Source organism: Aythya ferina, assembly GCF_964211825.1.
Source record: "Aythya ferina genome assembly, chromosome: 7".
NCBI lineage: Eukaryota > Metazoa > Chordata > Aves > Anseriformes > Anatidae > Aythya > Aythya ferina.
In genome coordinates, this window is record NC_140302.1 from 13,716,088 (window position 1) to 13,743,389 (window position 27,302).

Below are 27,302 nucleotides of genomic sequence, written 5' to 3' on the forward strand. Positions count from 1 at the left end.
GTTAAAAGCCATCCCAGTCAAAAAGCAGGAAGACAAAGGTTAAAGCTGTTGTTGCTGCTTCAGAACCTGTATTGCTGCAGGACTTTTTGAATAAGTAATAGCAGTAGTAATTATTGTTGCATCTTTGGTCCTGGTGCTCCAGCACATACATTTAATCGCTTCTCATGTAGTTTCACAGATTGCAAGAAATTAAATAAGTTGTTTTGTAAATAGTGAAGAAATAAGTGAAAGAGTGGAAGGTAGCAAGGGTCATATTATTTCTAGCTGACCTGATGTACTTGGGCATCTTTTTTGTTAGCTTTTAAGCAGTCATAAGGTTTTATTACCTCTTTGTTTGCAGTCACCAGGTGGCAATAGATATATGTAAGCTGATATCCTGCTAATAAAACATCATGGTCATTTGGCTCTTAAAATTTGCTTTTGTTGCATCTCCGTAAGACATGATCAGAGCATTGTATCTATGGCAAAATAGCTGGTATGCTGTTTACTACAGCACTGTCATCGTGTGTATTTTTTTGAACCAAACTACGCAAATTTAGGTTTGTCAAGTGGTTTAATTTTCTCTGTCCATCCTTATGTGAAAAGAGGATGATTTGACCCCAGGTTCACAATTCAGTAAACGAGAACAAATAATGTTAATAAAGTATGTGGATAGCAGCAAGTGTATCCTAATGATAAAATGAAAATGTATGAAAGTTAATAATCTTTCTTGTCCCTTTCCTTCTCTCCTTATCTTTCTGCTGTTCTTCTTTGTTTATTAAAAACATCAATTTCTATTTCTTTTGTAATTCATACTGCAGTAAGATGCACAGCAGTATTCTAGTGACTTACATTCTTTTTAAAGATACCTTATAAATTCTTCTTAGTACCTCACTGAATTCCTTGCTGACTATCAGAATAATTACCTATAGCAGTGAGTGTAGTCATTACTTAGCAGGGTATATTTAGGAATGCATGTTTAGAAATAGTAATGAGTGTCTTCGGTCTACTGCAAAGTGTTTTGAACATTTGTTCATGAAAACAGGAATTTTCCAGATATGGATATGTTGTTTTTAACACCTGAACATCGGATGTTGTACGTAATTACATGACTGATGGCTTGGAACTTGAGCATCTGAACTCAGGGCTGCTTACTGATGTCTCTGGCCTCAGGCAAGTTACTTAACTTTTCTGGATCTCAAGCTGCACAGAAACTGTCACATTACATTACAATCAGCCTGATCTGTTATTCTGTCACTGCCACTGATTTTTACGTGTGTGAACTGTTCTGTCCTTAATAAGAGTTTATCCTTTATCTTTTCTAGTTGAAAAATAGCCTAAACTCTAAAGTATGTCTTTTCCAAAACTATATTCTTGTTGTCTTAAATATGTTGTTGTAAAATACTGTCTCAGTTGTAAAAGGAGAATAAATACTTTGACCCTCACTGTCTATGCAAAATTATTATAGTTTGAGGTATTTGAGAAATCAAAATGATAATTTTTCATCTGCTTCATTCTTAAAAAAAAAAAAAAAAAAAAAAAGCCATTAAATGGCTTTTTTGTTGTTGTTGTTTTCATACTGTCCTAAAAATAAGAGAGCATTTTATGCTTCAAGGCACAGTGTTTGTGAACTGTGGGTATGATGAATAAATGATAAAAGTGTGTTTAAAAGCAGATGGGAGAAGAGTGCAAGCTTTTGCTGATCTGACCTCTGCTACTGTTTTACCTTTACTGTGAAGTTGAGTGCCTTTTGGTTTTGGAGTTACTCTTATCCTTAAAGGTAAATGGCTACAAAGCATCAAAAGTGAAGGTGACACGGACAGAAGTGAAAATCCTGACCTCACACGACACCTTAAATAGGATATAAGGTCTGAATGTCACACAACTAGCAAGAGATGACTGCATTTTATGGTTTCTGACAAACCTGGCTGTGCAGGCTTCCAAGAGAGGAGTAGCCTCAGAGACAGACCGTGGCAGATCCGTGTGGTCTTCAGCTCCTTGGGCAGTTTTGCTTGTTGTAACATGAAAAGCAATGAAAATGCTGTAATCTGGGTCATTTCCAGTTTTAATCAAAGTTTTTTGCTCCCCCACAGCAAGTAGGAGTCCTGCCAAAGTCAGTTGAGCTTGGTGCGCCGAGATGTGGATAAACAAATGTTTGTCCTGCTGCCCTCCATCCGGTGTGCTGGACCCCCGTCAGAAACAGCCCTTGCTGACAAGGAGCTGAATCAGCTGGCAGCCGCAGCACTGGGAAGGGAGGTGGGAGGAAGAGCAGAGTTAATTAACAGTGGAAACTGGCAGCAGGGGAACATGAGGAGTTGTTTAATGACATCCTAAAAGTAGAGGTGTAGTAAAAAACCTTGTGTGGGCAAAGCAGCCTTTCTGCCTTTCTAGGCTGAGTCCTGCAGCACTAAGTGTTCTAGTTGGGAAGGGTAATGAAGTTAGAATCAGCAGTACTGCAGATTGGGAATAGAATCCTTTAAAGATGGGTTACATGCCAGGGGCTGTGCAGCTCAAATCAGAGCACTCTACATCTTGAGGGATGAAGCACCCCATGTTCTGTGAGTTAGAGCCTGGTTCTTCATACTGAAGCTGCTTCAGTAGACCCACCTCTTTGGCTCTGTGCTTAAGGTGTATATCTGAGGGAGTAATTATTCTTATTCCTACACACTTACTCAGAATAGGAAACTTTAGAAAGTAAAATAGCCTTTAGACTTGACAAAAACTCTCTTTCAGTTGAATTTTATCTATTAACTTTGTAAGTATTGGAGAGTAAAACATACATTCTGGGGGGAAAAGTAAGTATTAATGACACATGAGATGAATTTAGAGAAAACTGAGTCCCCTGTATCTTTTTTTTGCTGCTGTAATCAGTACAGTATTTGTTACAGGGCCGTGAGCAGAGCTGGTTTGTATGCTCTCTGGAAGAAGAGAAGGTCGTAGCAAAGCTAGCTTTCAGCTTATGTGTGACTTCCTCAGCTAAGCAAGTAGTTCTGTTAGTTCTTAGTTCTGTTCCTCAATTTCCAATTTTTTAAGTGGTCTTCCTCCCATCAAACTTCATAAGAAAAGCAAGAATTTGAAGACATTCAACGTGTTGTAATTGTATAAGGTAGAAGGAAATGGTATTCTTGAATGTTTTCTGTACGTAATGTAGCAGTTACTAAATTGCTCTGTTCTTTGAAAGCTGCTTATTGTAGCCAGGAACTAATAAGAAGCTCAATCTGGTTGAGCAAAATAGGAAAAAAACATAACAAACAAACAAACAAAAACACACACACAAAAAGCAAGTCTGCCATGCAAAGGCAAGCATGTTTGGGCTTTTCTTCTTTTTAGTATGAATGTGTATCTGTAAATGTCTGGTCACTTTTTTTAATGAAGTACGAGCAAAATGTACTGTGTTTATCTAATATCTTTCTACTTCAAGCTGCAATTTTGAACTTGAGTCAGTGAATTGACATCTGATATAACAAGTTTGTGTGCTGGGAGACTGTGGCACGTGTGATGAATACTATGGGAAACATATAAAAGGCAGATACTTGGACAAGTGTGGTGAAAGGCATGCAAACCCCCAGATGTGAAGCATTTTCAATATTAACTTAATGTACTCACTGGTTCTTGGTGTTTTTTTATTCCGATGTTACTCTTTGTGCGGCCTGACAAGATGGACAGCCAAAAAGTTCAAGAATTTCAAATAAAGAGGAGAACAGTTTGCTCAGTGAGGAGAGCTCATGAATAGATCATATAATGCTTTTTCGTTATAAAATCTTACCTATGCCTTTTTTCTTGCCTTTTCTCTGTATTTTAATTTCTGTTGGAGTGATTAGGAGCATTTTCCTATGTCATGTGAGGAAGCAACCTACAGGGTGGGGAAATGCTCTTGAGGACTGTTTTCAAATACTTCTGATCATGTAAACTATGGTGCTAATTGAGCATGAATTTAATACATGGATATGTTTCAGTTCAGCAGCTAAAAGTTAATTTTAATATTATGAAAGCTATACTGAGTTTTCTAGTAATTGTTTCTGACATTTAATATTGCTGATAATGATGATGATGGCACATTAGAAATAATGAACTCATAACTTGTGTAGTTAGAAAATCCAGACATCCCCACAAACAGCTTGGAAACACGATCAACAGTGCTACTGGATTTTGGGGGGCTGGGGTGTTAGTAGTGAGGAATTATGAATGGGTCTGGTGATTCCTCCCGTTTTCACACTTCTCACGTTTTCTGTGATAATGTATCATGCATGCCGTATCTTGCATTTCGAAATCTGAACTGATGTTTTAAGAACATTACTGGAAACAGTCATATGTCCTGCTTTGATGAAGTCAGCTTGACAAAACTTTTCTATCTATTCCAGAGAGCAGAATTTGACTTGCTTTAAATTTTGTCTTTAGCTTTTAATTCAGGGAATGAGGACAGAAGGGATTAGTGCTCTTGAAGATAGATAAAGACAAGATCAGCTCAGATGATGAGAGTAGTTCAAGTATCTGTTTCAGATCAGATTGTACAATCATTGATGTGCGATTTAAGCACTTTATGTTATGGACAATGGATCCAAGTTTTTCTGTTGCTTACATTACTGTTAAAATATGAGAAGTGCTGTAATCCTTGATTACATATCAAGGTGTTCTATCCAGTATTTTTTTTTAAAGGTACACGAAAAGCCCACTCATTTTCAGAATATATTTCTCTTTCCGCTACTACTTATGTGGATTTCCACTCCTCCTTCCTCGTCAATTTGTGAATTAAAATAAACAAATGTAGGCAAGTGTAACTTAAGACATATCTGTTGAACAGTGGAAATCCGTTGAGCATCATTTGAAAGTATGCATGTGAAACAGAATGTTGACATAAAAATGTAAGGGGAAAATAAGATACTGTTCTGGAAAAATTGTCGTTGACCCAAGTTGTGTGGGAAATGTAGTTCATGGCTTTAGTAATAAAGTATAGTCATACATGTAAGACAGCTGCGGAATGTCACCTTGTTGATTTTTCTTACAGCCTCGGTGTTGATTAGTGTATGGCTTCTTTTGCTTTGTGGGTGCTATATAGGTGCTGTAGTTATCTTCTAATATCAAGTGCTTTTACAAGAGTTACTGTATTTTTCTGAAAGACAAACTCTACAGCTAATCATTATATGCAGATTTATAGTAGTAATTACTTTAAACTGGTGTTATCAATCAATGTCTAAACGTAATGTGATCCATTTTTAAAACTTGAGATGATAGATGCTAAGCACTAGAATATATCTTAAGTCTCTTAAAATTTTCATGTTGATTCTTAAATCTGACTGTAGAGAAAATCAGACTGAGGTGTCAGGTAGAAAAGCCTGTGCATAATTTTATTTTGCTTCAGCTTTGTACAGCACATGTAGCAAGCTATCTTCAGGGCTTTCCATCTTGATCAGTTTATCCTCAAATTAAATATTTAAAGGTGGGAAACTGAGATGTACCAAATACATGATTTATACGGATTGCACAGAAAAACTGAGAAAGAGCTAGAGGCAAAATGCAGATCATGTAAGTTTGATCTACCATACTTAAAATAGTATTGCAGATACTTACTTGGGTACCTAGAGACATCCTGTCCATTCACAAAATAGTCAATGGATTATTTTGTAAATTTGGTTTTACAAAACTCCAATGCTTTCCATCCTTTTCATTATGGTTGTGGCAGTTGGTCTTTTTGCAAATATCCCGAAGGAAGAGGAGAGCACTTAATCACATTATCTGTCATGGAAACATTTTCTTTCTCCATGCCTAAAAAGAAGCAGCAGCAGCTAACAATCACTTGAACTGTGTTTCCATGCGGGATTCCTATGTAAGCTTTTAGAGGAAGTGAGTGATTTTAAGTTGCTGAGTGTAATCATGCCTCACTTCTTGGCACACGATTTCATTGTCTTTGAGTCCCATGCAGTTCTAATATGATCTCGACACACATTGTCTGTTGTAAATATGTGTTCCTTTGTTTAATACATCGATCTGCTTTCTTCAGCTTCCCCTTTGTCTCTAATCATTCCAGCTCATACCACAAGAAATCTGAGTTTAGAACAGGCAGACGTTGATTTTAATTAATGACAAAATTATTTTGCTTTTAATAAGCACTAATTAATTAGAAACAGCTTAAATTGTTATCTGAAAATGGTTCAAATGGAAGCAGAAATACACAGCAGACTTCTTCCTGAAGCTGGTGTGTCAGTGTTGTGCTTGTAAGGTTTTATTTAAAAACCAGAGCAAGCCAAAGCAAAAATAAGCCCTTACATCCTGTATAATCAACTAAAATTATTTGTGACCAATGTATTTTGAATCATTATTTATAGGAATGTGTCAGGTGGAACAGTGTACTTCATGATCCATTTCTTTTTTTTGTACTTATTGGAGCAACGTCTGCTAGTAAAACCAAGGGATTTGTTTGGAAGGAGTTTAACTTGGCTTTTGCCTAGCCATTGTCCCTTTAATCAAACTGGGGAGCCTGATTCTTTGTTGAGATAGCAAACATTGAAACTGGGGAGTCCAACCAAATTTTACTGGCTGGGAATCTGGCCCTAAGTGTGTTTTTTCAGTTGATTTTGCTGTTATTGCTTGTGTTGTTGGTCAGCTTCTCTTCATCACTTCTTGTCTTTCCTTTATCTGATACTGTGATGATAGGTGTTAGTTTTTTCCTGAAGTAGCACAGGAGATGAGCTAAAGCTGTACTTTATTTAATTCATTTGAAAGGTAGATCCATGCGTTTCATGTGATGCTTCTCACCTTTCATGTCTTAATTTCAAAAAGATTGGAGGAAACAAATGATGAAACATAGAAAGGAGGACTATAGGAAAGACAGCTCCTGAATATATTGATTTCATTCTTGAGCTCATGTCCTAGTTGTGGCTGGAAATGGACCAGATTTCAAATCACTTAGCCACAAAATGATTCCCTTTCCTTTACTATGGGGTGCTCATTTTGTTTGTGAGGGATGGTGGAGCTGTTTAGTTGTTAAGGTTTTGAACTAGGGCCTGTTTTTTCAGTTCTTCTGGGAAGTCAAACTTAGCATACTTTTAAATCAACTAAAATGAAAGACAACTCTGTTGATCAATTTATGTGTGGGGAAAAAAAAAAAAAGCTTTCATTATCATCAGTGACAAGTTGGCTCCAGTTGCTTTTGGGATCAGATACTTGAAGTTGCACGTGTATGCAAGCAAAACTTATTTACTAATTAAATTATATTTCAAAGTGAAGAAAGGAATACAAATCAGTAAGATGATCAAGTTGAAGTTGGCTCATTAAAAGACAAGTAATCAAAGTAGATTCTGATGATCATCAGACACTGCTCAATCTTAATGTTTCAGAGAAGAAACTTCGTATTTTCACTGTCAGAACTACTCATTGTTTTAGTTCATTTTTTTTTCTTCCGATTTCAGTTTTACTATTTCACCTGGAATAATTTCCTACTTGGTGTGTACTGTGATGTTTATTTACAAGTTATCCATTTCCTATTAGAGAGCACAAATGTTATTAATGCATAAAAATCTAATTCAGTGCCAAGAAAACAAATGGTTAGCTTGATTTGGGGAGAAGAAAAGAGAAGTAGTGGTAACGCTGTTTGTCTTTTTCTCATTCTAGGATCTACTTACAGTGTGCTGTCCATAATGCCTTCTGATTCTGAAAGCAGCAGTTCTCTGAGTAGCATCGGTGAGTAAAGGATTAATTTAAGAACTTGATAAGCAAATCTTTTGGGAGCTGGGATAACATGGTTTTAACCAAGTTGTCTTTGTGAAGGGTGGAGGGCTTCAACTCATAGGATCAAAGAAGTTGAACTAAATGATAGAGCTATGCATCTTGATGAGGGAAAAATATATCCATATTGTGTAGTGCAACTGAAGCATTTTTGTATCTGTATGCAGTTGTTGCCAATAAAATCTATGATATTTGGATACATCAAATTACATTACTATGCTCCAAGTTACTGAGTAAAATGATGTAGAAATGGCAATGTTTTTACAAGTCTAGTGTGTGTATATATATACATACAATTACAGGCATTTATATATGTGGATGCATATGATTATATAAATGATAAAAAGCATCACAGAAATTAAAAGGCTACGATCTTGGCTAATAGTATTTGAACATTCTTGTAAGTGGCTGCAAGCTACCTTTTTTCTTTTATTTTCTTTTATTTCCTTTTTTTTTTTTTTTTTTTTTTTTTTGACCTGAGTGTAATGAGTTGATTCATCTTTTGCATTTTTAAAGCTATTGGGAAAGAAAAAAGAAGACTGGAGGAAAAAGGAATGTGGACAAAAGCCCTCTAACAACAAGATCATCTCAGAGTAGACATATGGGCTGTTAATCTTCCTATTTACTTATAATTTTATAGTGAAATCCATGTAAAAGTCATTGGTCTTGGATAGGGAATGTATGGTTTTGCATATTTCAAGTTCCACCGTAGTGTCAGGCATCCATGGAGTTCTCTGACAGCACCAGGCAAGTCAGTTGTCTGTTTAAGGATGCGTGTAGACATCTGTTGCAGTCATTGGAGTGAACTTTTAACTCCAACATGAAGGAACAAGATTTTAGGGTTGATTGAACTATTTTCTGAATGTATGGGAAGCAGTGACATGTTGTTCTGATTTTTATCAAGGTCACACTTCTGTGCTACCTGAAAGAAGGGTATGATTTGAGTTATTTAAAAAAAAATAAATGGGGGGGGGGGCTGGAGAAGGGGGTGGTCTGTAAGTAGGAAGAGAAGAAAGTTTCTAAGCTTTAGATTGTTTTTTCTTTTTGCAGAAAGAGCCTTCCAAAGGAAGTTCTTCAAAGGTGAAATACTATTAAGTCCGTGAAATAATTAGATGAAATAATGCTTGAAATATGAGAGGATGCAGGTGGTCCTTTCTAGTCCCATGTTCCCAACTTCAATAAAGGAAGGGAACGCCTAATCTTGTTATTTTTTTTTCGAGTTTTATAACTTCATGAACGCACATAGTTGATCCTTTGTACCTGATATTTTATAAATTTGGAAGTAAAGCTAGATAGATTAACAGCTAGTATTTGCTGTCATGGAGAGAACTTTTGCTTTAACTGCTACCATTTGCATGTTACATGTATATAGCCGCTGTTTTCCATTTTACTGATTTTCTGTACCTTATGCAAGTGCAGGACTATTGTTTTCCTGTTTCTGCACATGTATTTAGAATTTGGCATTTTACTTCTGAAACTTCCTTTATTCCCATATATGAATCAGAACTGAATTATTTTGAAACTGTTTTGTTCATTTCATATTTGAAAATATTGAAGTGCATACTAAATAACTGGCCTGTATATTGTACCTTCAGAGCTATCCTTGGAAGTGTTATCCTTGGAAGTGCACACACCTTTGGTGTGTGCAGTGGTACAAGTTATTTAGAACAAGAAAAAAGTGACCGTTCTTAAACAAAACTTGTCATTTCCATGCTTTTGTTGTTATCATATGATTAAATTAAATTGGGTATTTAATATTTAATACACTAACAGCCAGGGGATTTCCTTGTTTGAAGCTGGCATGTTTGTTTTATAGCCTGGTTATAGACTTGTTAGTCTTGAATATCATTCTTCTTTCCCAATCATTTTCTCTCCCTCATATCTTGTTCTACAAGAGATAACATTTTTAATGTGGTCTAATATCAATAGCAAATTTTCTCTGCTTAGTAGCCAACATGTCCTAATAGATGTTTGCAAGTCACTTCAAAGCTGTAGTCAGGTTATTTGGATACTGACTGATCCGTTGAGTGACAAGCCATCATAACTGAAAATGTTTGTGTGCCAGCTCCCTGAAGGCTCGTTAGGACTTCTTGGATGGAATCCCAACAAATAGTGAGTTGTTTCAGTGTTTCAGGAATGTTACATGCATCTGCCTTCCACCACTGCTCTCCACCATGTTGGGCAGTGGAAATAAGTTCTTTGCCCATGAAATGAATGCATTGGTATAAAAAGGTAAATAGCTCATAGTTTGGAGACAATACAAGGTTTGAAGTGTATCGTTGGACCATGGATAGGTATGTGCACACATGTAAATAAAAGAATATTTACATTTCTCTACTCACATATGTGTTCCTTGTACGGCAGAGAGGGGATCTGTTTTTTTTTTTTTTTTTTTTCTGGATTCAAAACACATTATCGTATAGCATTTAACTAATTTTTGTTTCTGATGTGCCTAGTTACTGTTTGTCAAGCAAGTTGGAAATTTGACCTTTCAGAGAAAATTAGAACTGTATTATAGATGCTAATTTAGTCCAGGTAAAGAAGCAGAGAGTCTATCTTAGCATCTTCAACTAGGAGAGATGATCCAAACTTTTGTAGTCTTTGGTCTCTTGTTCATAAAACTAAATAGTGAAGAATTATGTCCTTATGCTTCATCTTTTATTTCCAGTCTTAATAATCCTAGCTATTGTTGTAGGCAGTTTCTGCTGCTAGCATTGTTAGTTAAATGATGTTTTTCTGAAATAGTTCCAAGTAAGACAGGATGTTGTGAAATTTAGATGATTCTATCAGTTTTACAGCTATGCTGGTTTTGAGTTAATTTATGGAGCTGATGTATATAGTAAGAAGCATATTTCAGGAAAAAAAAAAAAAAAGACCTTGATCTAAGGACTAAAATAGTTCTAGGGCAGTTCTTAAAAGACAATTTGACGAAGGTGTGTGTTCAACCTCAGTCAAAGCAAACATGGTGTTAGAATTTGGAAAGGAAGAAGAGGAAAGATGGTTTTATCACTGTAAACCTGTGGTGTGCCTAAGTCTGGGGTTATTTGCACTTCTGAATCTTTGATTCTAAGAGAACAGGATAGCAAGCACAGAGCAGCAGCACAGCTGCACGGTTGTGGAGCAGCTGTGGGGAAGCTATGTGGGGAACAGCTGGATACTCTGGGTTTCTTTGGTCTGCAACGGACAATTGTAGACATGCTTGTTAAGTCATCAATGGCTTGAGGAAGGTGAATGGATAATACAAAACTGGATGGGCATCAGCTTAAGCTATCATGACAAATTCTTGTAACTTGTATTTGAATCAGAGAGCTTCATTCTAGAGGATACTCCAGGTGTTTGTATTTGATGTGGCCTTGACAAACAACTAGACAAGTTCATGAAGGCAAAACCTCTTGCTCAAGTGATTGTCCTGAGCTGACAATTACTAGAGAGAGTAAGAATTCTGGGCAACCTCTTTTTTTTTTTTTTTTTAATTATTCTTCAAGATGTTTCAGAAGCTGGTAGTTTGCTCTGTAAAATTGCAGTATCTATTTTCTCATTAGCATCAGTGCTGGAAGTGGTATAAATGCTCTCCACACACTGTCTGTGACAAGTTCCTACCTTCTTTGTGCATATTTTATGGCATGAATAGCTTGGAATCCTGATCTCCCGAAAGTGGGAATAGTAACACTAAATGGTGGTCATGTGGTATAAATGAACTGATGCTAATGATTGTTAATTCTGATACATGAATGCAGAAACAGAATTGATCAGCAGATTGTACTTGTTGTGGGACAGGCAAACCTGATAGTAGTGAAATAGACAAGGAAAATTACTTTTTGTAGATCAATCTATTAGGTCTTTGGCACCACAACAGACTGCAAAGCTTTCTCCTTCGTTTCATGAATGCAGGAGGAAATCCTTGCTGACTGACTTTTTTTTTCTAATGGTACTTGAAAAAAATGTAATAAATGGATAAGCACACGGTTTACCTAGCTTTGCTTTACATTGGCTTAATTCTTTCCATGTCAGATGCTTCATCGCTGAAGTATCACTCTTATTTCTTTGTGTAGTGTATTATATAAGTGTTTTCATAGGTACAATATTTATATGTTTTAATCCCTGAAAATGGTGAAAGGGAAGACCTAAGAAGTACACTAATAAAGCCACTGAGATACGATAGTTTTGTTTTTCCTTGTGTAATAGTGTTCATCTTTTAAAAATTCCATTCTTAGTGAGTTAACTGTTTATTTGTTAAGTTTAGTCAGAAAAAAGGCTGGTTACATCTCACAGTTTTGATATTACAGGGTACAGATTAATATGGGGAAGGCATTCATTGTGCAGTGCAGTGTATCAGTGCATGTCCCTCAAGGTTGTTTTCTCTTGCTTCAGTTTGTGTCTTGAACTCTTTCTCTGTCCTGCTGCATGCTCAGTGGCTGTGTCTGCAGGCTCTCAGCAGCTGGGCAGGCGCTTGGACCCTTCAGGGCAGGACAGGCTGGTGATGTTCATCAGAGAAGCAGCAGTTCCCACAGGAAGACAAGAAAATGACCTTGCCTGTCTCTTCGTATCCCAGTGCAGAACTAATTGTGAAAGAGGAAAAATGTCTCATTTTGGGGCAAAGGTCTTTTGAGGGAGAAAATTAAGCTTTCTGACAGTTCGTTCCAAGATAAGAACAATATAGAACGAGAGGCATGAATTGTTAAGATAGAGCTGTATATGCACAAGGTGATTCTTCAAAGCATGTGGGAAGTCCATGCATCTTTGCTGTATGTTTTTCTAGGTTAGAGTCAGGATTTTTAAATTTATAAAGTCATTGTCTTCATTAACGAGCTTTTCTATTACCATAGTAGCCTTAATTATTGTTGTAAACATGGAATGTTGGTACAATAGGAAAGTAAGGGATTTTTGGTAGGTATCGAAGAAATTTTACTAAAAGGGTTTTGATGCGCCTAAGAATAGTTTCCTCACTACCTTCTTAGCTTTTTAAATAACCTGTGAACTTTTTTTTCCCTTTGTTTTTATGATAAGCAGGATGGCAATAAGTAGTCCCTTCACACTATTACTTCCTTACAATAAACTAAGGTACAGCATGACCTGTTTAATACTGCTATTGCTGGGGTTTTTGTTTGTTTGGAGTGGGGGGAAATAGGATTTTCTTGACAGTTACACCACGAAGTAGCAATGCGTTTCATGATTAGGTGTTAGGTAGGATTCTTGAAACAGAGCAAGGTTTTCTTTCAGTGACCACAGTAACTGTTTCAGTGTTTCATGCACTTTTCACTGTCCCAAAACAGGAAAGCACACAAATGGATGGGATTTGGAGCCAGATTGTGAAATTCCTCTCCCTCTCGTGTTGCTGCAGGTGTATATTCACAGGGAATTTTTTCATCTTTAGCCTTCAGTAGCTGTTCTAGTCCTGATTTGAGAAGAGAGCAAGGAGTGATGTAGCATGTATAATTACTGATATGACTCACAGAAGAGTGTAGGGCTACTCTGTAGCAAGCACTGTGCTGTTATCCCAGCTTTTTTCCCTTCCCCTGCTTAGAGGGGCTTGCAGGGCATGATGGATACAGCAGGAATGAAATCCCAGCCACGCATGGTAGAAGAAGTGGTTGAGTAGAAGCCAAGGTATCAGACCTGCAGAAAGAATTGGCTCTTCATAGACATAACTGCCTTTTTGTCTGTTTAGTCTGTACATAAATACAGTACAGAGTGACAGGCTGTTGTACTCTACAATTTTTTCTTGTATTTCTTCCTTATCATTCAAAATTTGTTTAGATAACAGTATTTTCTTTGTTCCCTTAGATTTCCTTCCTTTTCTTTCCACTGTATTAATAATGTTCATGCTGTGCATGGGAACTAGCATTGGTAGCACTGAGGGGGGTAAGGGGGGGCGTGTCACTATTAATTCCCAAGAGAGTTATGATATAAACTGCTGTAACCTCTGCATTCCACCATTGTGCTTTGGCCCCACCTTTTCCCCTGCAAAGGAATAAATTCTCATTAAATTGTCATGCTCTCTTTGTATTTCCTTTCTCTTTGCTCTCTGTTAGTCACAAAGATTTTTGTGTGTAAATAGAAGCATCCTTCATCTGCCCACTCCCCGTGCTCAGCAGACTCTCTGAATGGAGCTACAATCCTGCATCTCTGACATCAGAATAATTATTTATGGAGATGGAGTGCCTGGCGTGCCAGGAACGGAACAACAGTGTTACTTTAGGAATTGGATAGAGCCCAGTAACAGAGCTGTTGTATGTGACAGTCACTGGCCCATCTCCCACTTGACCAGTAATGGTAACGGAGAGGGAAAGAGCACAGAATAAAGAAACCTTTTGTTTGGTTGTTTTTTGTTTTATAATGTGCCAGTTTGTATAGTGCACTCAGACATTTGGCTTGTATAATTTTGAAGATAAATGTTCAGCAAGCATTGAACTGAACTTGTATGACACAGTCTTGGACAACCGGTGCCAGGCAGCCCTGCTTGAGCAGGGAGGTTGGACCAGATGTCCTCCTCCAGAGCTCCTTTCCAACCTCAGCTGTTCCGTGAACTATTCTAAGTTCGTGTGTCAGAGGTGATTTGTAGGGTATGCTGAACTCAGCTCTAGTGCCAGTGTGCCAGACTGGCACAAGGGACCATTCCTGTTGATGTTCAGGAGTAGATGACGTAGGCAAAATGGTGGAAGTATTCAGGAGATCTGCATTTTGGATTTCTGTTTGTTTTTTCCAAAGTGTAGTATAGTTTTAAGTTCCTAATGTCAGGTTAATCTCAGTCTCAGTTTCTCGCTGTACAGCATGTATTCTGTACAGTATCAGCTACCACACTGTATAGCATTGTCTGAAACGTCCATAAATGTAACATTACAGAGAAAGAGATGCTAATTACTGAGTCACTTAATTCCAGCTACTTAGGAGGAACCAAGTGATAGTTCCTCTGAGTATTAAGTTACTGGGAATTTATGTGAATACCATATGTACAATGTATCTTGAGTTCTTTACCTTACCTTGATATACTCAAACTGAATAAACAGTCCAGACTAGAAGTGTTGTATTTTTGAAGTATGCTCTTAAAATATGTGAAGTTATTTTTACTCTTGCTGTATTCCAGCAGAATTTTTTGGACCTGTAAGGAAGGTTGGAAGGCTTGTTCTGACTCATTTCCTGTAGATGATGTAACATCAGCCCAAGGCCACCCTGCTTATACTTCAGCATGAAATTGTCAAATTTGTTTGCTACAGGAAGTAGTAACACAATGTCTTAATAAATTTCTGTGACTATATGGATTATCTACTTGACTTCCCATCTTTTTTTTTTTTCTAGTTTTTTATTTTACTGGCTCCTTTGTCCCTTTTTGTAGTAGGCAAGTAAGCCATGGCTCTGACTCACGTTCTTTGGAAAAAAAAAAAAAAGTCTCTATGAATTTATTTAGTCTATGCTACAAGAGTTTTGAAACCCAGTGTCCAATAATACGCTGTTGACCTAAGCAATGTTTTGCTGTGACAGGATTATAGTTTCTGGAATCAAGCCATTATTTAAATATCCCAGTAACGTAATATAACTTCGAAGTTTTCTTTTAATGCTTTCAAAAAAAAGTGATTCTTCGTCCCCGCCTTGCTGCACAGTGTTCTTTTTTAATCTTTATTTTTTCAGAAACATGTAAAGAAAAACAAGCAGTTACATTCGGGGGTCAGGCAATAGCTCTGAGGACATTCTGCTGCGTTATGCTTTTTTATGATGCATTTTGAATAGAATGGCATTACATTCTTTTTCAGTTTTCATAACTATACCAAGATATTAATGAGTGAATTTCCAGAATGGAATAAGCTCTCCATCTGCATTTCTATAATTTCCTCATTTCCATATCTAAATCTGAGTTGTTGTGATTGCAGCTGTCAATCTTGTATTCCCTGTACTCTTCATCATGTATTCAAGCCTCTGTCTTGCAGCTGAAACCATGCTATTATTCCAGCTGTTCAGTTCATTGCAACTGGTATCACTCTTTTAGTCCTAAGTGTTTTTTTCTTGCCCTTCCCTGTTAGTATCACTCTGCTGCCTTTTACTAGGTGAATTTCCATTCCCGTCTGTAACAAACGCCATCATCGGCACTATCGTTTTATGACTTTCTCTTGTAGTTATCAGGTTCCATATGTCTGTCCCCACTGATCTCTTCCAAATTTGACTTGAACCAACAGTGTTTCCTTGCTTAACACTTTGTTAGTTTATCAGCCTGACAGGCTATTTACAGGTAGTTTTTCACTAATTGCAATTCAAGTGCTTAATCTGAGGCCCTTAATTCTTACTCCAAAGCAAACATTACACCCCTCCCATCTGATAATAATTCCTTCCCAACAAAGCGTAGCCTTTCTTTCACCGCTTCACCTTGGCCATTTTGACAGCTGTCTCTTTATATTGATGTTGTTTCTATTTATTGCCTCACACTTTGTACAGCTGTGCATAACAAAGTAATTGTTTTCAGTATTCATAGAAAGTGTTCAATTACAGGTGTGGTTTGTGATACTCCTTCAAAGATAAACTCTATTTCATTGCTGGAAAATGTCTTTTCCCTTCCCTTTGCTTCCCCTCCTTGGCAGTCAGCCTGTAGATCTCTTTTTTGTTGATGTTTTCAGGTTTTGTGCTAATGCAAACACAAACTTTACAATTGATAAAGACACCTGGACAGTTGTCACTTGTTCCTTTGTCAGCATGTGCTAATACGACACCTGCTGAAGAGTTACAAATGATGCAGAAAACTTAAGAATGCTTCCAGTACACCACATCAGGATCCTTTTGGGCATCCCAGACTTCAACCTGCTACCTCCATCCCAGTCGTTCTCTCTATTCAGAAGTCATTTTTTCTTGTGTGTAAAGTTTGACCTCAACAGTTGAGTCAAACCGCTTTTTATAGATTTAAATCCTACGTAATTTGCTTTTCCTTTGATCTGAGTAGTACATGTTGAGTTTACTGGAAGCATGGTTTATGAAATAACCACTCTCTTACACAAACTTAGAGTAGCTTCACTCTCCTTTGATTTTCCTCTGTTCGGTTCATAAATCATACAGGTTATCCTTAATCTCTTTGCCTGAGTTTCAATGTGTTTACGAATAAGCACCTTCTCTTAACTACTAAGTTCTTTGAACAGCTTCATTGTATTCTTGCTGACTTATGGCATCCATTTCCTTGTAGCTATGGGTTAAAATGTAGTCATGCAGTGTTCTTTCAACTTCTGTCACTTCAGAAGTACTCAAGAATTGTTAAGTGGACGTGATGCTCTTTTTTAAAACTAGTAACAACAAAAAAAAATGTTAACTTTGCTGATATATAGTCTTGGGAAAGGAAGGATTTATTTTTATTATTTTACATTGCCTGTAATAAATCAGTTTGAATTACTTCTTGGTCTCTTAAGGATTCTGCTTGAAAACCTGTAATTAGTATCTGACCACTTCATGCCGTTTCACTTGCTGCAGTATCTTCTTAATGCTTGGCAACTGACTGATGGAATTCCTGAAGATTCCATCTGTAATGATTTGAATGGGAATACAGCATGTGTGAATACCCATCTCCTGCACTCCAGACAGCACGTCTGGAACACGGTGTCTTTACTACTCCCTGAGGCCCTTTATCAGTCTGTGCATTCAGGAAATCCTTTTGGTGTCAGCAATTTTCTTTCAGGACTGTAAAACAGTATGGTGGAACGATGCTCAGAACTCCCCTCAGGAAAAACCTCGAAGGGATGAGTATTGGCAGGTCTCAACCTTTTGGTCGGGGTGCAGTAGTTGACCCTAGCAGTTGCCCTGCTCAGGTTTGCATGGGGTTCTTGAGCCCAAGTTATGCTTTTGCTGTGTGGTTGTAAGCCTTCCAAAGGGTTTGATCTTTCCCACAAGGGAGCTCTTAGCTGCTCTACTCCAGAAGCTTCAGCTGTATTTTCATGGTCATGGTACAGGTTTACAGATTTTATTCTCTGTTGTATTTTACTGAAGAAAAGTTCTGCAGGGAATTTTTGAACTGACATACCTGGTATTTTTTCTCCTTTCTTGTAATTACTGGGTATTAGATTGGGATTATCATTCATGTTGATCTTTCCAGAACCACTGCTCAGTGGTTCACTGCTTCAGATTCTTAAGTCTTAAGTTTATCTAAGCTGAAGTTTGTTTCATATTTTGGACAGTTGATTTAGCTTGTTATATTCTGTATTAAAGCAAATACTGAAGTGTTTTATGTTCTTGTTCTTGCACGTTACATGATCTTTGCTGCTTTCATAACCTGTTAAGTTTTCTGTCTGTCATATGAAACTTTCCACTGTTCAGTATTGTGCTTTTCAGTTTCCCTTCCTCCATGCATTGCTGCTTGTTTTCATTAAAGTTTTATTTCACTTGCAAGGCAGTTCTGATCCGTTATTTCAAGACCACTTCAAAAGATACACATGAGGAAATATATCTAAATGATAGCTTTTGTTATGTAATCCCATTCTAGTCCTCGTAAATTACTGAGAGCAAGTCAATATTTTAGCTGGTATTTTCCTACACCTGGCGTAGGTCTTCCTGAGCTTAGGGAGAAACCCTATTGGTCATACTTTGCAACACATCTTTTGTCTTGTTTTGCAAAATTCTTTTAGTTTTATTAACATGTTCTTTCATGATTTACAAGGCCATAGAGAAATGATATTCTGACTATCCATGTTGTTTTTTCTTGGAATGAAAGCAGTGAGAAAGGCTCAGGTGTATAATGACTAATCTGATTGCTTGCAAGCAAGAATTGGCACAAATTTGTAAGATGACAGGAAAAAATCCAAGTAAAATTTGAAGCATTATGTTAGCTTATGATAGATTGCCTTTTGAATTGGTTAACACTCATACAAGTGTATTCTCAGAGTAAATTAATGAGTTTATTATAACTTAAAATATATTCACAGTATTTCTTAAAAACAAAACAAACAAAAAAAAACAATAGTTGTTCATGCATTGGTACTCATTTTCCTACCTCAACATGCTCTTGTTTCAGTGTTACGCATCTTGGTCAGTTAAAAAAAAGCACAACAGTCACATTTCTCTTCATGTTGTGTGTTTCAAAGAGTGCACTGCCCCACACCAAAATAATGGGGGTGACATGAAAATGAAGTTAACAGTGCTGTGGTTTCTGTATGGTTGTATTATCTCTTCAATCATTGATGATTAGGAAAATCATCGATAATTTTATTTAGTATGTACGATGTTAATGGATCTTTGTGATTTCTGTGAAGTCAGGTGTTTGAACTACAGTTAGGGAAGATACCATTGCTTCAGATGGAAATTTATTTATGTATTTATTTATTTATTTTTTAATGCAGCATATGTTGGGAAATCTGCTTTAGATTAAGTTCATGTGTACTCAGGACTTATTGCATATACTGCATTGGAGTCAAAACTTACTTTGTCCGTAACGCACACCCAGCATAGGGCTGTTTCAGGTGTTAGTGGAGCACAGCTTACCTGGAGGCTGGCCAGCAAAGTGGCTTGCATACTATTGTGTTTTCAGTGCCAAAGTGGACCTAACATCAGAAATGAGTTTTGAGGCTTACTGAAGCAGATGAATGAGTTGTACTTGGCAAGACACACAGTAAATCCTTTTTAACAAATGCAGGTTATCTGAGAAAGCAGGTAAGTTACTGTAAGGTGGCATCATTTGGATAATGGAAATTTAGCCTGTAGGCTTGTACATTTTAAGACCAGTTTGTCTAGTTAAAGAGCAGAAAGGAAGTACTGTTGCGTAAAATATGCAGTCAGATGGAAAAAGAATACAAAGCTGGAAGCACAGGTCGCTTTCCTTACACTGCATCAGGATGTCAGATGCAATAAAGGGCTTTTAGCATCTAGCTATAAAAGCTCTTTTGAAGGAAATGAAGAGTATTGAGTTTTTCTGATGAAAGAGAAGCTTACTGAAGCTTTTTGGAGTGTCCGCAAATTTGATTTAACATTGTTAGATGTTTTGTACAACTATTGAAAATGTAAGGTTGTGATTAAATTGAGCAATGATATTCTTTTTGGACTTCTTCTAAGTTTAAGAAGGAGAATATATGAATTGCATTGATCTGAATTTTTATAGCACTTACGTGTAAATCTTGGCTGGTATTAAACATTGACAATATCATCATTGAGTTTGACATGCAGATATTTGTTGATGTGCATGTAAAAAGGGACGAGTCAATGAAAAAACAATTTCTGGTACTAAGATTAATGGTTTCACATTAGTCAAGAAAGCTTCTTTCCTAAGGCTAGCTAGCTTGTCTTTATGTAAAGCAGCCTTGCCTTGCTTGGCATAGCTTTGGGACTGAATTTGCCCAAGACCATGCAGCCTGTCAGTACTTGAATTAGAGTGTGTTTGTCTACCTTTTCACTTCTTTATGAAATGATCCTGCTCATGTCCAAACGGTTCCAAGTTAATATGCATTTTGACTTTTGCATTTGTTTTTTTCCCTATTTACTCCTTACATCATGAACCTAGGATAGTGCATGTTTATTATTTTTAGTTTCTCTATAATCTTTCCTTAAAAACTTGTAGAATGATTTCTGTTTTAGCAAATCAAAATAGTAAAAAGAAAGGAGAACTGTGTTTCAAGTGTGAGATCCTTGGCCCTCACAGAAGAAGGGTCTCCTGGGTGGAGGAGGGGACTATAGAATAGTGAGAGAAAAACTCAAATGCAGCTTCCATTTAGAATTCTTTAGAGCAATGTAAATCTCTGTCTTTGTGTCTTTCTACAGAAGACAGGTTGTTCCTGCAGTTCTTTATTTCTTCATTTGCTATTAAAGTGTTTGCATGCACTGTTTTGCAATAGCTAAAATTAAAAATGAGTGTATGCTTCCAAATTGCCTTCACAGAATTATAGGAGCTGCTGAAGGGAGTAAGAACAAGGATCCTTATGCTGTATGTATGGTAGTCATAACCCTAAAGTTACTTTGGTGTGGAAACTTAAGCACAGGTAGATCTACTTAATTGGAGCGAGTTCTTGCATTCTGTAATACCTTCTTGAATTGCGTTTAGAGGAAGAAAATGAATAATAATAATAATAAAAAAGTCAATCCTTGTAACTCATTAGCACTTGATCAGATGAAGTAACTGAAAATCTTTATCTTTCAAAAGACAGATCAGTGATCATCATTTTACAAATGGATCTTTTGTTGTTTCATTAAAAAAAAAAAAAAAAAGGCACTATCAGGGCACATCTTAGAAAGCTAATGCCAAGTAGTTCTAGAACTTCTTTTGGGTAGAATACAGTAAATTCTGGTATACATCAGGACTTTAATTTTCACATTTGTAACTTATATCTTTGCTGTCATGTGTGTATGATTAAAATGGGTAGAAATAAAATTAGAGTTGAATTAATGTCAGCATGTTGTGAAACATAATATATCAGACTGTCATCTGTTAGGTGGAAGACCTCTTTGTATTGATGTCTGAGGTATCTGAGAAGACAGTAAAATTCATTCATTGTACATCTCTGATATTTAGAAAACAGAAGAAGATCCCACCATACTCTTTAATGTATGACTGCCCCTTAGAGGAAATTTGATGTGCTGCCCAGTTGCAATTATTGTAATGTGTTCATTTTAACTGGTGTTAATATGAAGCCCATCTCTCATAATTTGCTGGCAAGTCAAACCTGTATGAACTGGACTAATAAGTTGTGACATATGAAAACATAAGTTGTCTTTAAAAAAAAAAAAAAAAGTGGTAGCACATAGAATAGTGTGTCTGTGAGGCTAAAGGACCAGCTGCTAATGTGCTGTAGCAGTTTCTCAGTTGTTGGGCTATGTTGGTATATTTTTTTCTATATGATTTTTTTTTTTTAAAGCATGGAACATGTCTCTTCTCTCTAAGTGACCTTACATCTGTGAGTTCTTTGTCACTGTTGTAGTTTTTGAGGTCTTTGCAATTGTGACTGCTAGTTATTTGTCCTCTCTTTGGTAACTTGTAAGTATGGGGGGAGCAAGGGGCCTATTTGTGCAAAATTAACTTGTAACATGGATAGAGTTTTTCCAATAATGTAAAGTCTGACTGAATTGAGTTGTTCTTCTACCAACTTGCTGGTGAAAACTCCCACGACTTACTTTGGTTTTGAATGGGATTCTGCAACCAAAAGTATGTGATTTTTTTATTGTTGTTGTTGTTGTTAGCACTGACATCTTTGGTGAAGTTGTATTGTTCTTTTGAGGGGTTTTCTAACTGTCAGTTATTTGTCTTTTGGTCAGGTACAACTGGTAAAGCGTCATCTCCACCACCTGTAACAGACACAAGACAGATGAGTGAGAAGCTGGAGACAATACTATTTCAGCTCCGTCAGGTAACTCGAGAGAGGGATGAGCTGCGCAAGCGACTTGCACTTTCATCTCCTGGATCAACTTTTGATGACTGCAGGTAAAAATAAAAATAAAACAAATGTACATTTGAATTCGGTCTTCAGGAATATTTTCAAGTGTCTTGTCTCCTGCTTGCTTGAAAAGCAGCAATAATATTACAGTGCATTTATGTTGCATGTAAGGTACCTGCTTTGTGGTGATGTATATGTAGGTGACCATATCCAGGTTTCAGAGCTGCGTGTTGGATGCCTTCTCCTGCTTTTTACAGCAGTGTTACTATGGGATTGAGGGGAATAGGGCTCAACTCCTTCTCGAGAAAAGCAAGCAAGTTGTTGAGGATTCCTAGGTTATGTTATGGAAAGAGGTGGAAGACTGTGTGTCTGAAGTGTTCGCAGTTTTGAAGTGGTGATTAATTGAGCATTTCATCCATAGGAGATGAGGTCTTGAGGTTTGAACCAGTGAACTGATGTTGAGAGAATGTTTAATCATTCATTCCTTAGCTAACCATCTCAGGCTCCCCGAGCCGAGGTGGTTGCAAGAGATACTGTAGGGCTTGAGGACCTTTGTGTTCTGTCAGAGGGTCTCAAACGAGTTTCAGGGATGGGAGAGGAAAAGTTCAAATGTTAACATCTTCTGCTGAGCTTCGTGTTACTTTTAGCTCACACCAAGGACCTTATCTGAAGTCAGTAGAGCTTAGGCATTGAGGATTTTACAGCTTAGAATATTGTTCTCTATAATCCCAGCTACTATTAATAAAGTTCTGATGAGCTGTCCTCTAGACTGTCCCAGTTTTCTCTTTTTTGGTTGTCAAATCAATTTTCTGCCAATGTAGGGTTTGTATGTTGTGGAAAATATAAATGTTTACAGCTTAAACAAATCTCATGAAAATAAACATTGTGTTTGTGCAGTGCTTGGACAGTTTGTTAGATGGAGGATGCTACTTCCCCCCTAAAAATTAATTATCTGATGGGGTCGAAATGAATGAAGTTGATTAGATGACTTACTGTTTTCCTTTAGTAAAAAAGGAAATTACTGCTCTCATCTAAATATACATCTATGGTTTGTGAAAATGTGCTGGTATTTTTCACTTTGTTCCACATTCTTTCTTCATATAAAATTAATCGTCAACCTTCCAGGATTCAAAGCCCAGATATTGCCAGCTACCACCCTGAATTGTCAAGTCTGAAAGACCACTGTTTAGGTGGTCACTCTGACAAGCCAAAAGGCTTTGGCTTTCCTGTCTACATGTGCTCTTTGAAAAATCACTGAACCAAATGCAGGTAGTGTAGAGACAAATCCTGACACATCATGGTGGCGTGCTTAGAAATGGTTTCAGCTTGCAACATGTTCATAGGCTGGGCTGGGCTGGATGTGAAGGCTGGCAGTTGCAAAGTTGAGATCTGTTTTCAAAAACTGGTGTTGACTAAGTCCAAAGCAATGGAAGAGGAGCTGCAGAAGTGGATTGTGATGAGCTGAATCTGATTAGCATGTGTCACTCTGCTGGACAGGAGTAGGATTGCTCATGCTGTGCTTGAGTCACTTGACAGTGATTATACGCATGCATGTGTTGTGGTGATTAAGCAAAAATTTAACTAAATTATTTAGTGTGATCAAGGTGAGCTTCATATATTTGATGTTAGTAATTGTAGTATTTCCCTTAGAGAACCGCAATACAGAGAAAACACCTAAAAACTGCTTTTGAGAAAGGACTGGTTTATGTGCAGTCTGCAGTTGTTGTTCATGGACCTGATATTGTAAATGAAAATGTTTTAAAGTTGTTGGTCAAGTATTGCCCGTAGGAAGGTTGGAACTGCTCTTGGCATTAGCTTTTACATCCTAATCAAATATATCTAAACGTCAGTCTTGATGTGGCCCTCATTTAGAATCGGGGTGATTCCCTTGGGATGCAGAGGATTTTTAGAATTGTTATGTGAATATCAGAACAACAGTTGGAACTCTGACAATAGCATTTTAATTTTTTTTGTATAATTTGTATCTTGTTTGAACTAATGCTTTCAAAGCAATAACTGATACTTCTCCTTTATTGAAATCATAATATTTTGTATGTTCTGGTGCAATTTAGCATTATACTGTGGTGGTCTTATTTAAATGAGATTTGATCACTGTGTGGTTTTGAGTGGATTGCTTTATTTTAAGAGTTAGTTTTTTGACTTCTGACCAATGTTTAGTTCCATATCCATATTCTTGCTGATTAATAAGCCCTTGAAACAGTAGTGCAGGACATAACTGCCTTGGCAGTGCAGGTGTTCTGTTACATGTAGATGAGCTAGAGTGCGGGAGGTTACTGGTGGCATTGTTTGTTTCTCATTGTATAGGTAGGCTAACTTTTGTATTTACCATGTTATCTTTTTATCTAGGATTTCTGTTTAGAATTATGCTTCAGCAATATATGAAATACAGATGTGATTGATGTTAGATATGTTTAAGTTCTCACCATAGCTTTGAGGCTGACTTAAGTTACTTTTTAGAAAAAAAAATGCACAAATATTTTGCAGGAATGTGTGTTTATGATTACAAGCTTAATATGAGCAAGTGTTAATGGAACTCAAGCTTAAAGATTCAGCTGAACTAAACCATGCTTCAATTAATATTCTCATTGTAACGACTGGGGGACAGATGATGTCTACCTACAATGATTTCATCCTAGAGACTAATTTAAATCAATACTTGCGGTTTTAGTGATTTTGTCAAGGGTGTGAACATCTCAGGTAGTTTTACTTACACTAATTGGGGTTGTATTTTCAAAGAGAAACTAACACTGCAATAGTTATGGTAATATGTCTGTAAATCTGTATGAAGTATTTCCTTTTATACCCATAAACAGTGAAGTAAAAACAAACAGAAAAACATCCAAACAAACACTGAAAAGACATCCCTGAAGATCTGACTTTATATGTTACTTTATACAAATTTGACTTTTACTTCTTGTTACAGTATGTCAGTTGAGGAAGGGATTTTTTTTTTCCTTTGCCTTTGTTTTCCCCGGGAACACTTGTTCAGGGAGTAGGGAGAAAAAGAGGAATTAAAATGAAAGACTGTACTACTCTGCAACCTAAACACAACTAGGTTGCAAAAATGCACCTTCAGATCTCGCACACATTCCCTGAGCATCTGTGAATCAGATGTGACTGCTATTTATTTTTCTGTTACTGTCAGCACTGCAGCCATGCAAAACCATTTCATTTCAATTCAGATGCCAGCTGAATTTCTGTTCCAGAATCCATGCTGCTGTTCTTATATGAAGTGAAGAGCATTGTGATTACTTCTTAGATAGAGCTTACAGTGAAGCTGTGTGGGGGAGAGAATGTTAGCAAGGAAAGGGAGAAAGGGTGATCTGTGCAGCAGTGGAGCAAATGTGATAGGAGAATAAGCAGTCAAATTAGACATCAATTAATATCTTTCTTTTCTTGTTGTTTGTTAGAGGTATGAGACCTGGGAGATGCCATAGAGACAGCTGTTAGTAGTTTCATTTTGAAAGTAGAAAATTGATTGGTGAAAAAAATTTGAGACTGCAGAGGAAGAACATAGTTCAGTGTAGAGTGTCTTGAAGAGTTTAGTGCTCCAGAAGAAGGTGGTATAATTCTGGTAATTTAGTTTTCAAAAAGATTTATAATATTCTAATATAAATAGAGGTGTTACATACAGTGGATACACATTGTAGACGTAATCTATGTTGGTCAATTGCCAGACAAAATAGGTAATTTTGGAAAGCTTCTCGTCTCCCAGTCACCATGATATACTTAAATAAATAAAACAAAATATCATTTGATGGACTTTTGCTTTCATGTTGTTCAGCTTACTGTAAATGGTCTAACTAGTCTCATCAAACTTTGCTGGCACAGATGCATGTATTTGGTGTCCTGTTGAGATTCTATGTCTCAAAACTAACCCTAACTGTGGTTTTCCTAGGGAGCTGTAGATAAGGTCCTCCAGCTGTTTCCAGGATGATGAGTTTTCCCTAGTACAGGTTTCCATGCCACCCCCACTTGACTTTGCAAGCCTCTTTTCATCCCCACTCACACTGCAGCTCTGTGCTTTTTCTTTGGAAGTCTGGGCATAATAATGCAAGGAAGCAGTGTTTGTTCTGTGGCTGAGTTTTCAAGTGACAGTTCTGGTCTATGATAATACTGCTGCTCCAAAGAAAGGAATGTGGACTCACAGTACAGTTTTCATTTGATTTAGCATTGGACAACTGGCTCGTTATTAAATGGTATATCTCAGTACAACACTGGTACAGGTTTATCTTTGTTTGTGGTTGCATCTTGTTGTGAAGCTGTCACTATTTGATTTGAAGTACAATATGGCCTAAGTATAGTCTGTATATATCCGAAGCTGTGTGACAGTGTTTATTGGATTTTATTCTAAGCTGTTATTTGACTTAATATTCTTTTTCTGCGGTAGGCCTAGTCCAAAACCTAATCATGACTATGAAAGACTGAAGATTCAGTGCATGAAGGCCATGTCAGACCTTCAGTCTCTGCAGAATCAACATACCAAGACATTAAAAAGGTGTGAAGAAGCAGCAAAAGAGGCAGATTTTTATCAGTAAGTACTAGTAAAGCTATAAAAGGTGAGAGTTAACCGATCTTTGCTGTAAGGTATTAAAACATGGTAATCAAACCATTATTTATATTATTTTTCCACTTTAATTGCAAGATTAATGTTTGAATGCATCAGATAAAAATACTTTGGGACTATTTGAAATGAGACAGTTATGGACTGTGTCTTATTTTGAAGAATTTGAGGTGGCAATCCGTAATGACTTGGTGGGACACTGACAAGGAAAGCCTAGTTACTGATTTAGAATTACACTCCAGTCAGGCTGAAGAACAGAATATTATTTGAGAGAATGGAATTCATGATTTCTTAGATGATGTGATGGCTTTTTTTATGACTTACATAAGTTTTATCACAGGCCAAGACCAGTTGTAAGCATTCATGAAAATGCAGTAAAACAGGCAGCAGCTGTTGAATAATGCTAGTCTGTGTTTTAGTTTAAAAATCAGTCATTGATGCAAATAGGGAAGTTTTATTTACCTGGGAGGCAAATAAACTTGAGTTTTTGAGGATGGAGTATCTTCTCTAGTTTACTAGCTATTTTAAAATTGTAAAATGGTCCTATTCATTGCTTCTGTCTGTTTTTTATTTAATTATGGGCTTTCACACCTGCTGATCATCAGCTTAGACTTCAGTTTGTATCATTCTGTTTCAACAACAGAAGACAGTATCAAACTAGCAGTCTTTATTTAATATGCACTAGTATAATGTGTTCA

General features: G+C 36.9%; 1 protein-coding gene across 3 annotated transcripts in view; it reads left to right on the forward strand.

Moving 5' to 3' along the window:
* DLG5 (discs large MAGUK scaffold protein 5) overlaps positions 1-27,302 on the forward strand; it is a 109,327-nt gene that overhangs the window by 33,529 nt on the left and 48,496 nt on the right. For all 3 annotated transcript variants that reach the window (XM_084526399.1, XM_084526400.1, XM_084526401.1), the window contains exons 2-4: positions 7,588-7,656; positions 21,901-22,066; positions 26,431-26,574. In XM_084526399.1, coding sequence (XP_084382525.1) covers positions 7,588-7,656; positions 21,901-22,066; positions 26,431-26,574 — 379 coding nt within the window. The remainder of the gene's footprint in view (positions 1-7,587; positions 7,657-21,900; positions 22,067-26,430; positions 26,575-27,302) is intronic.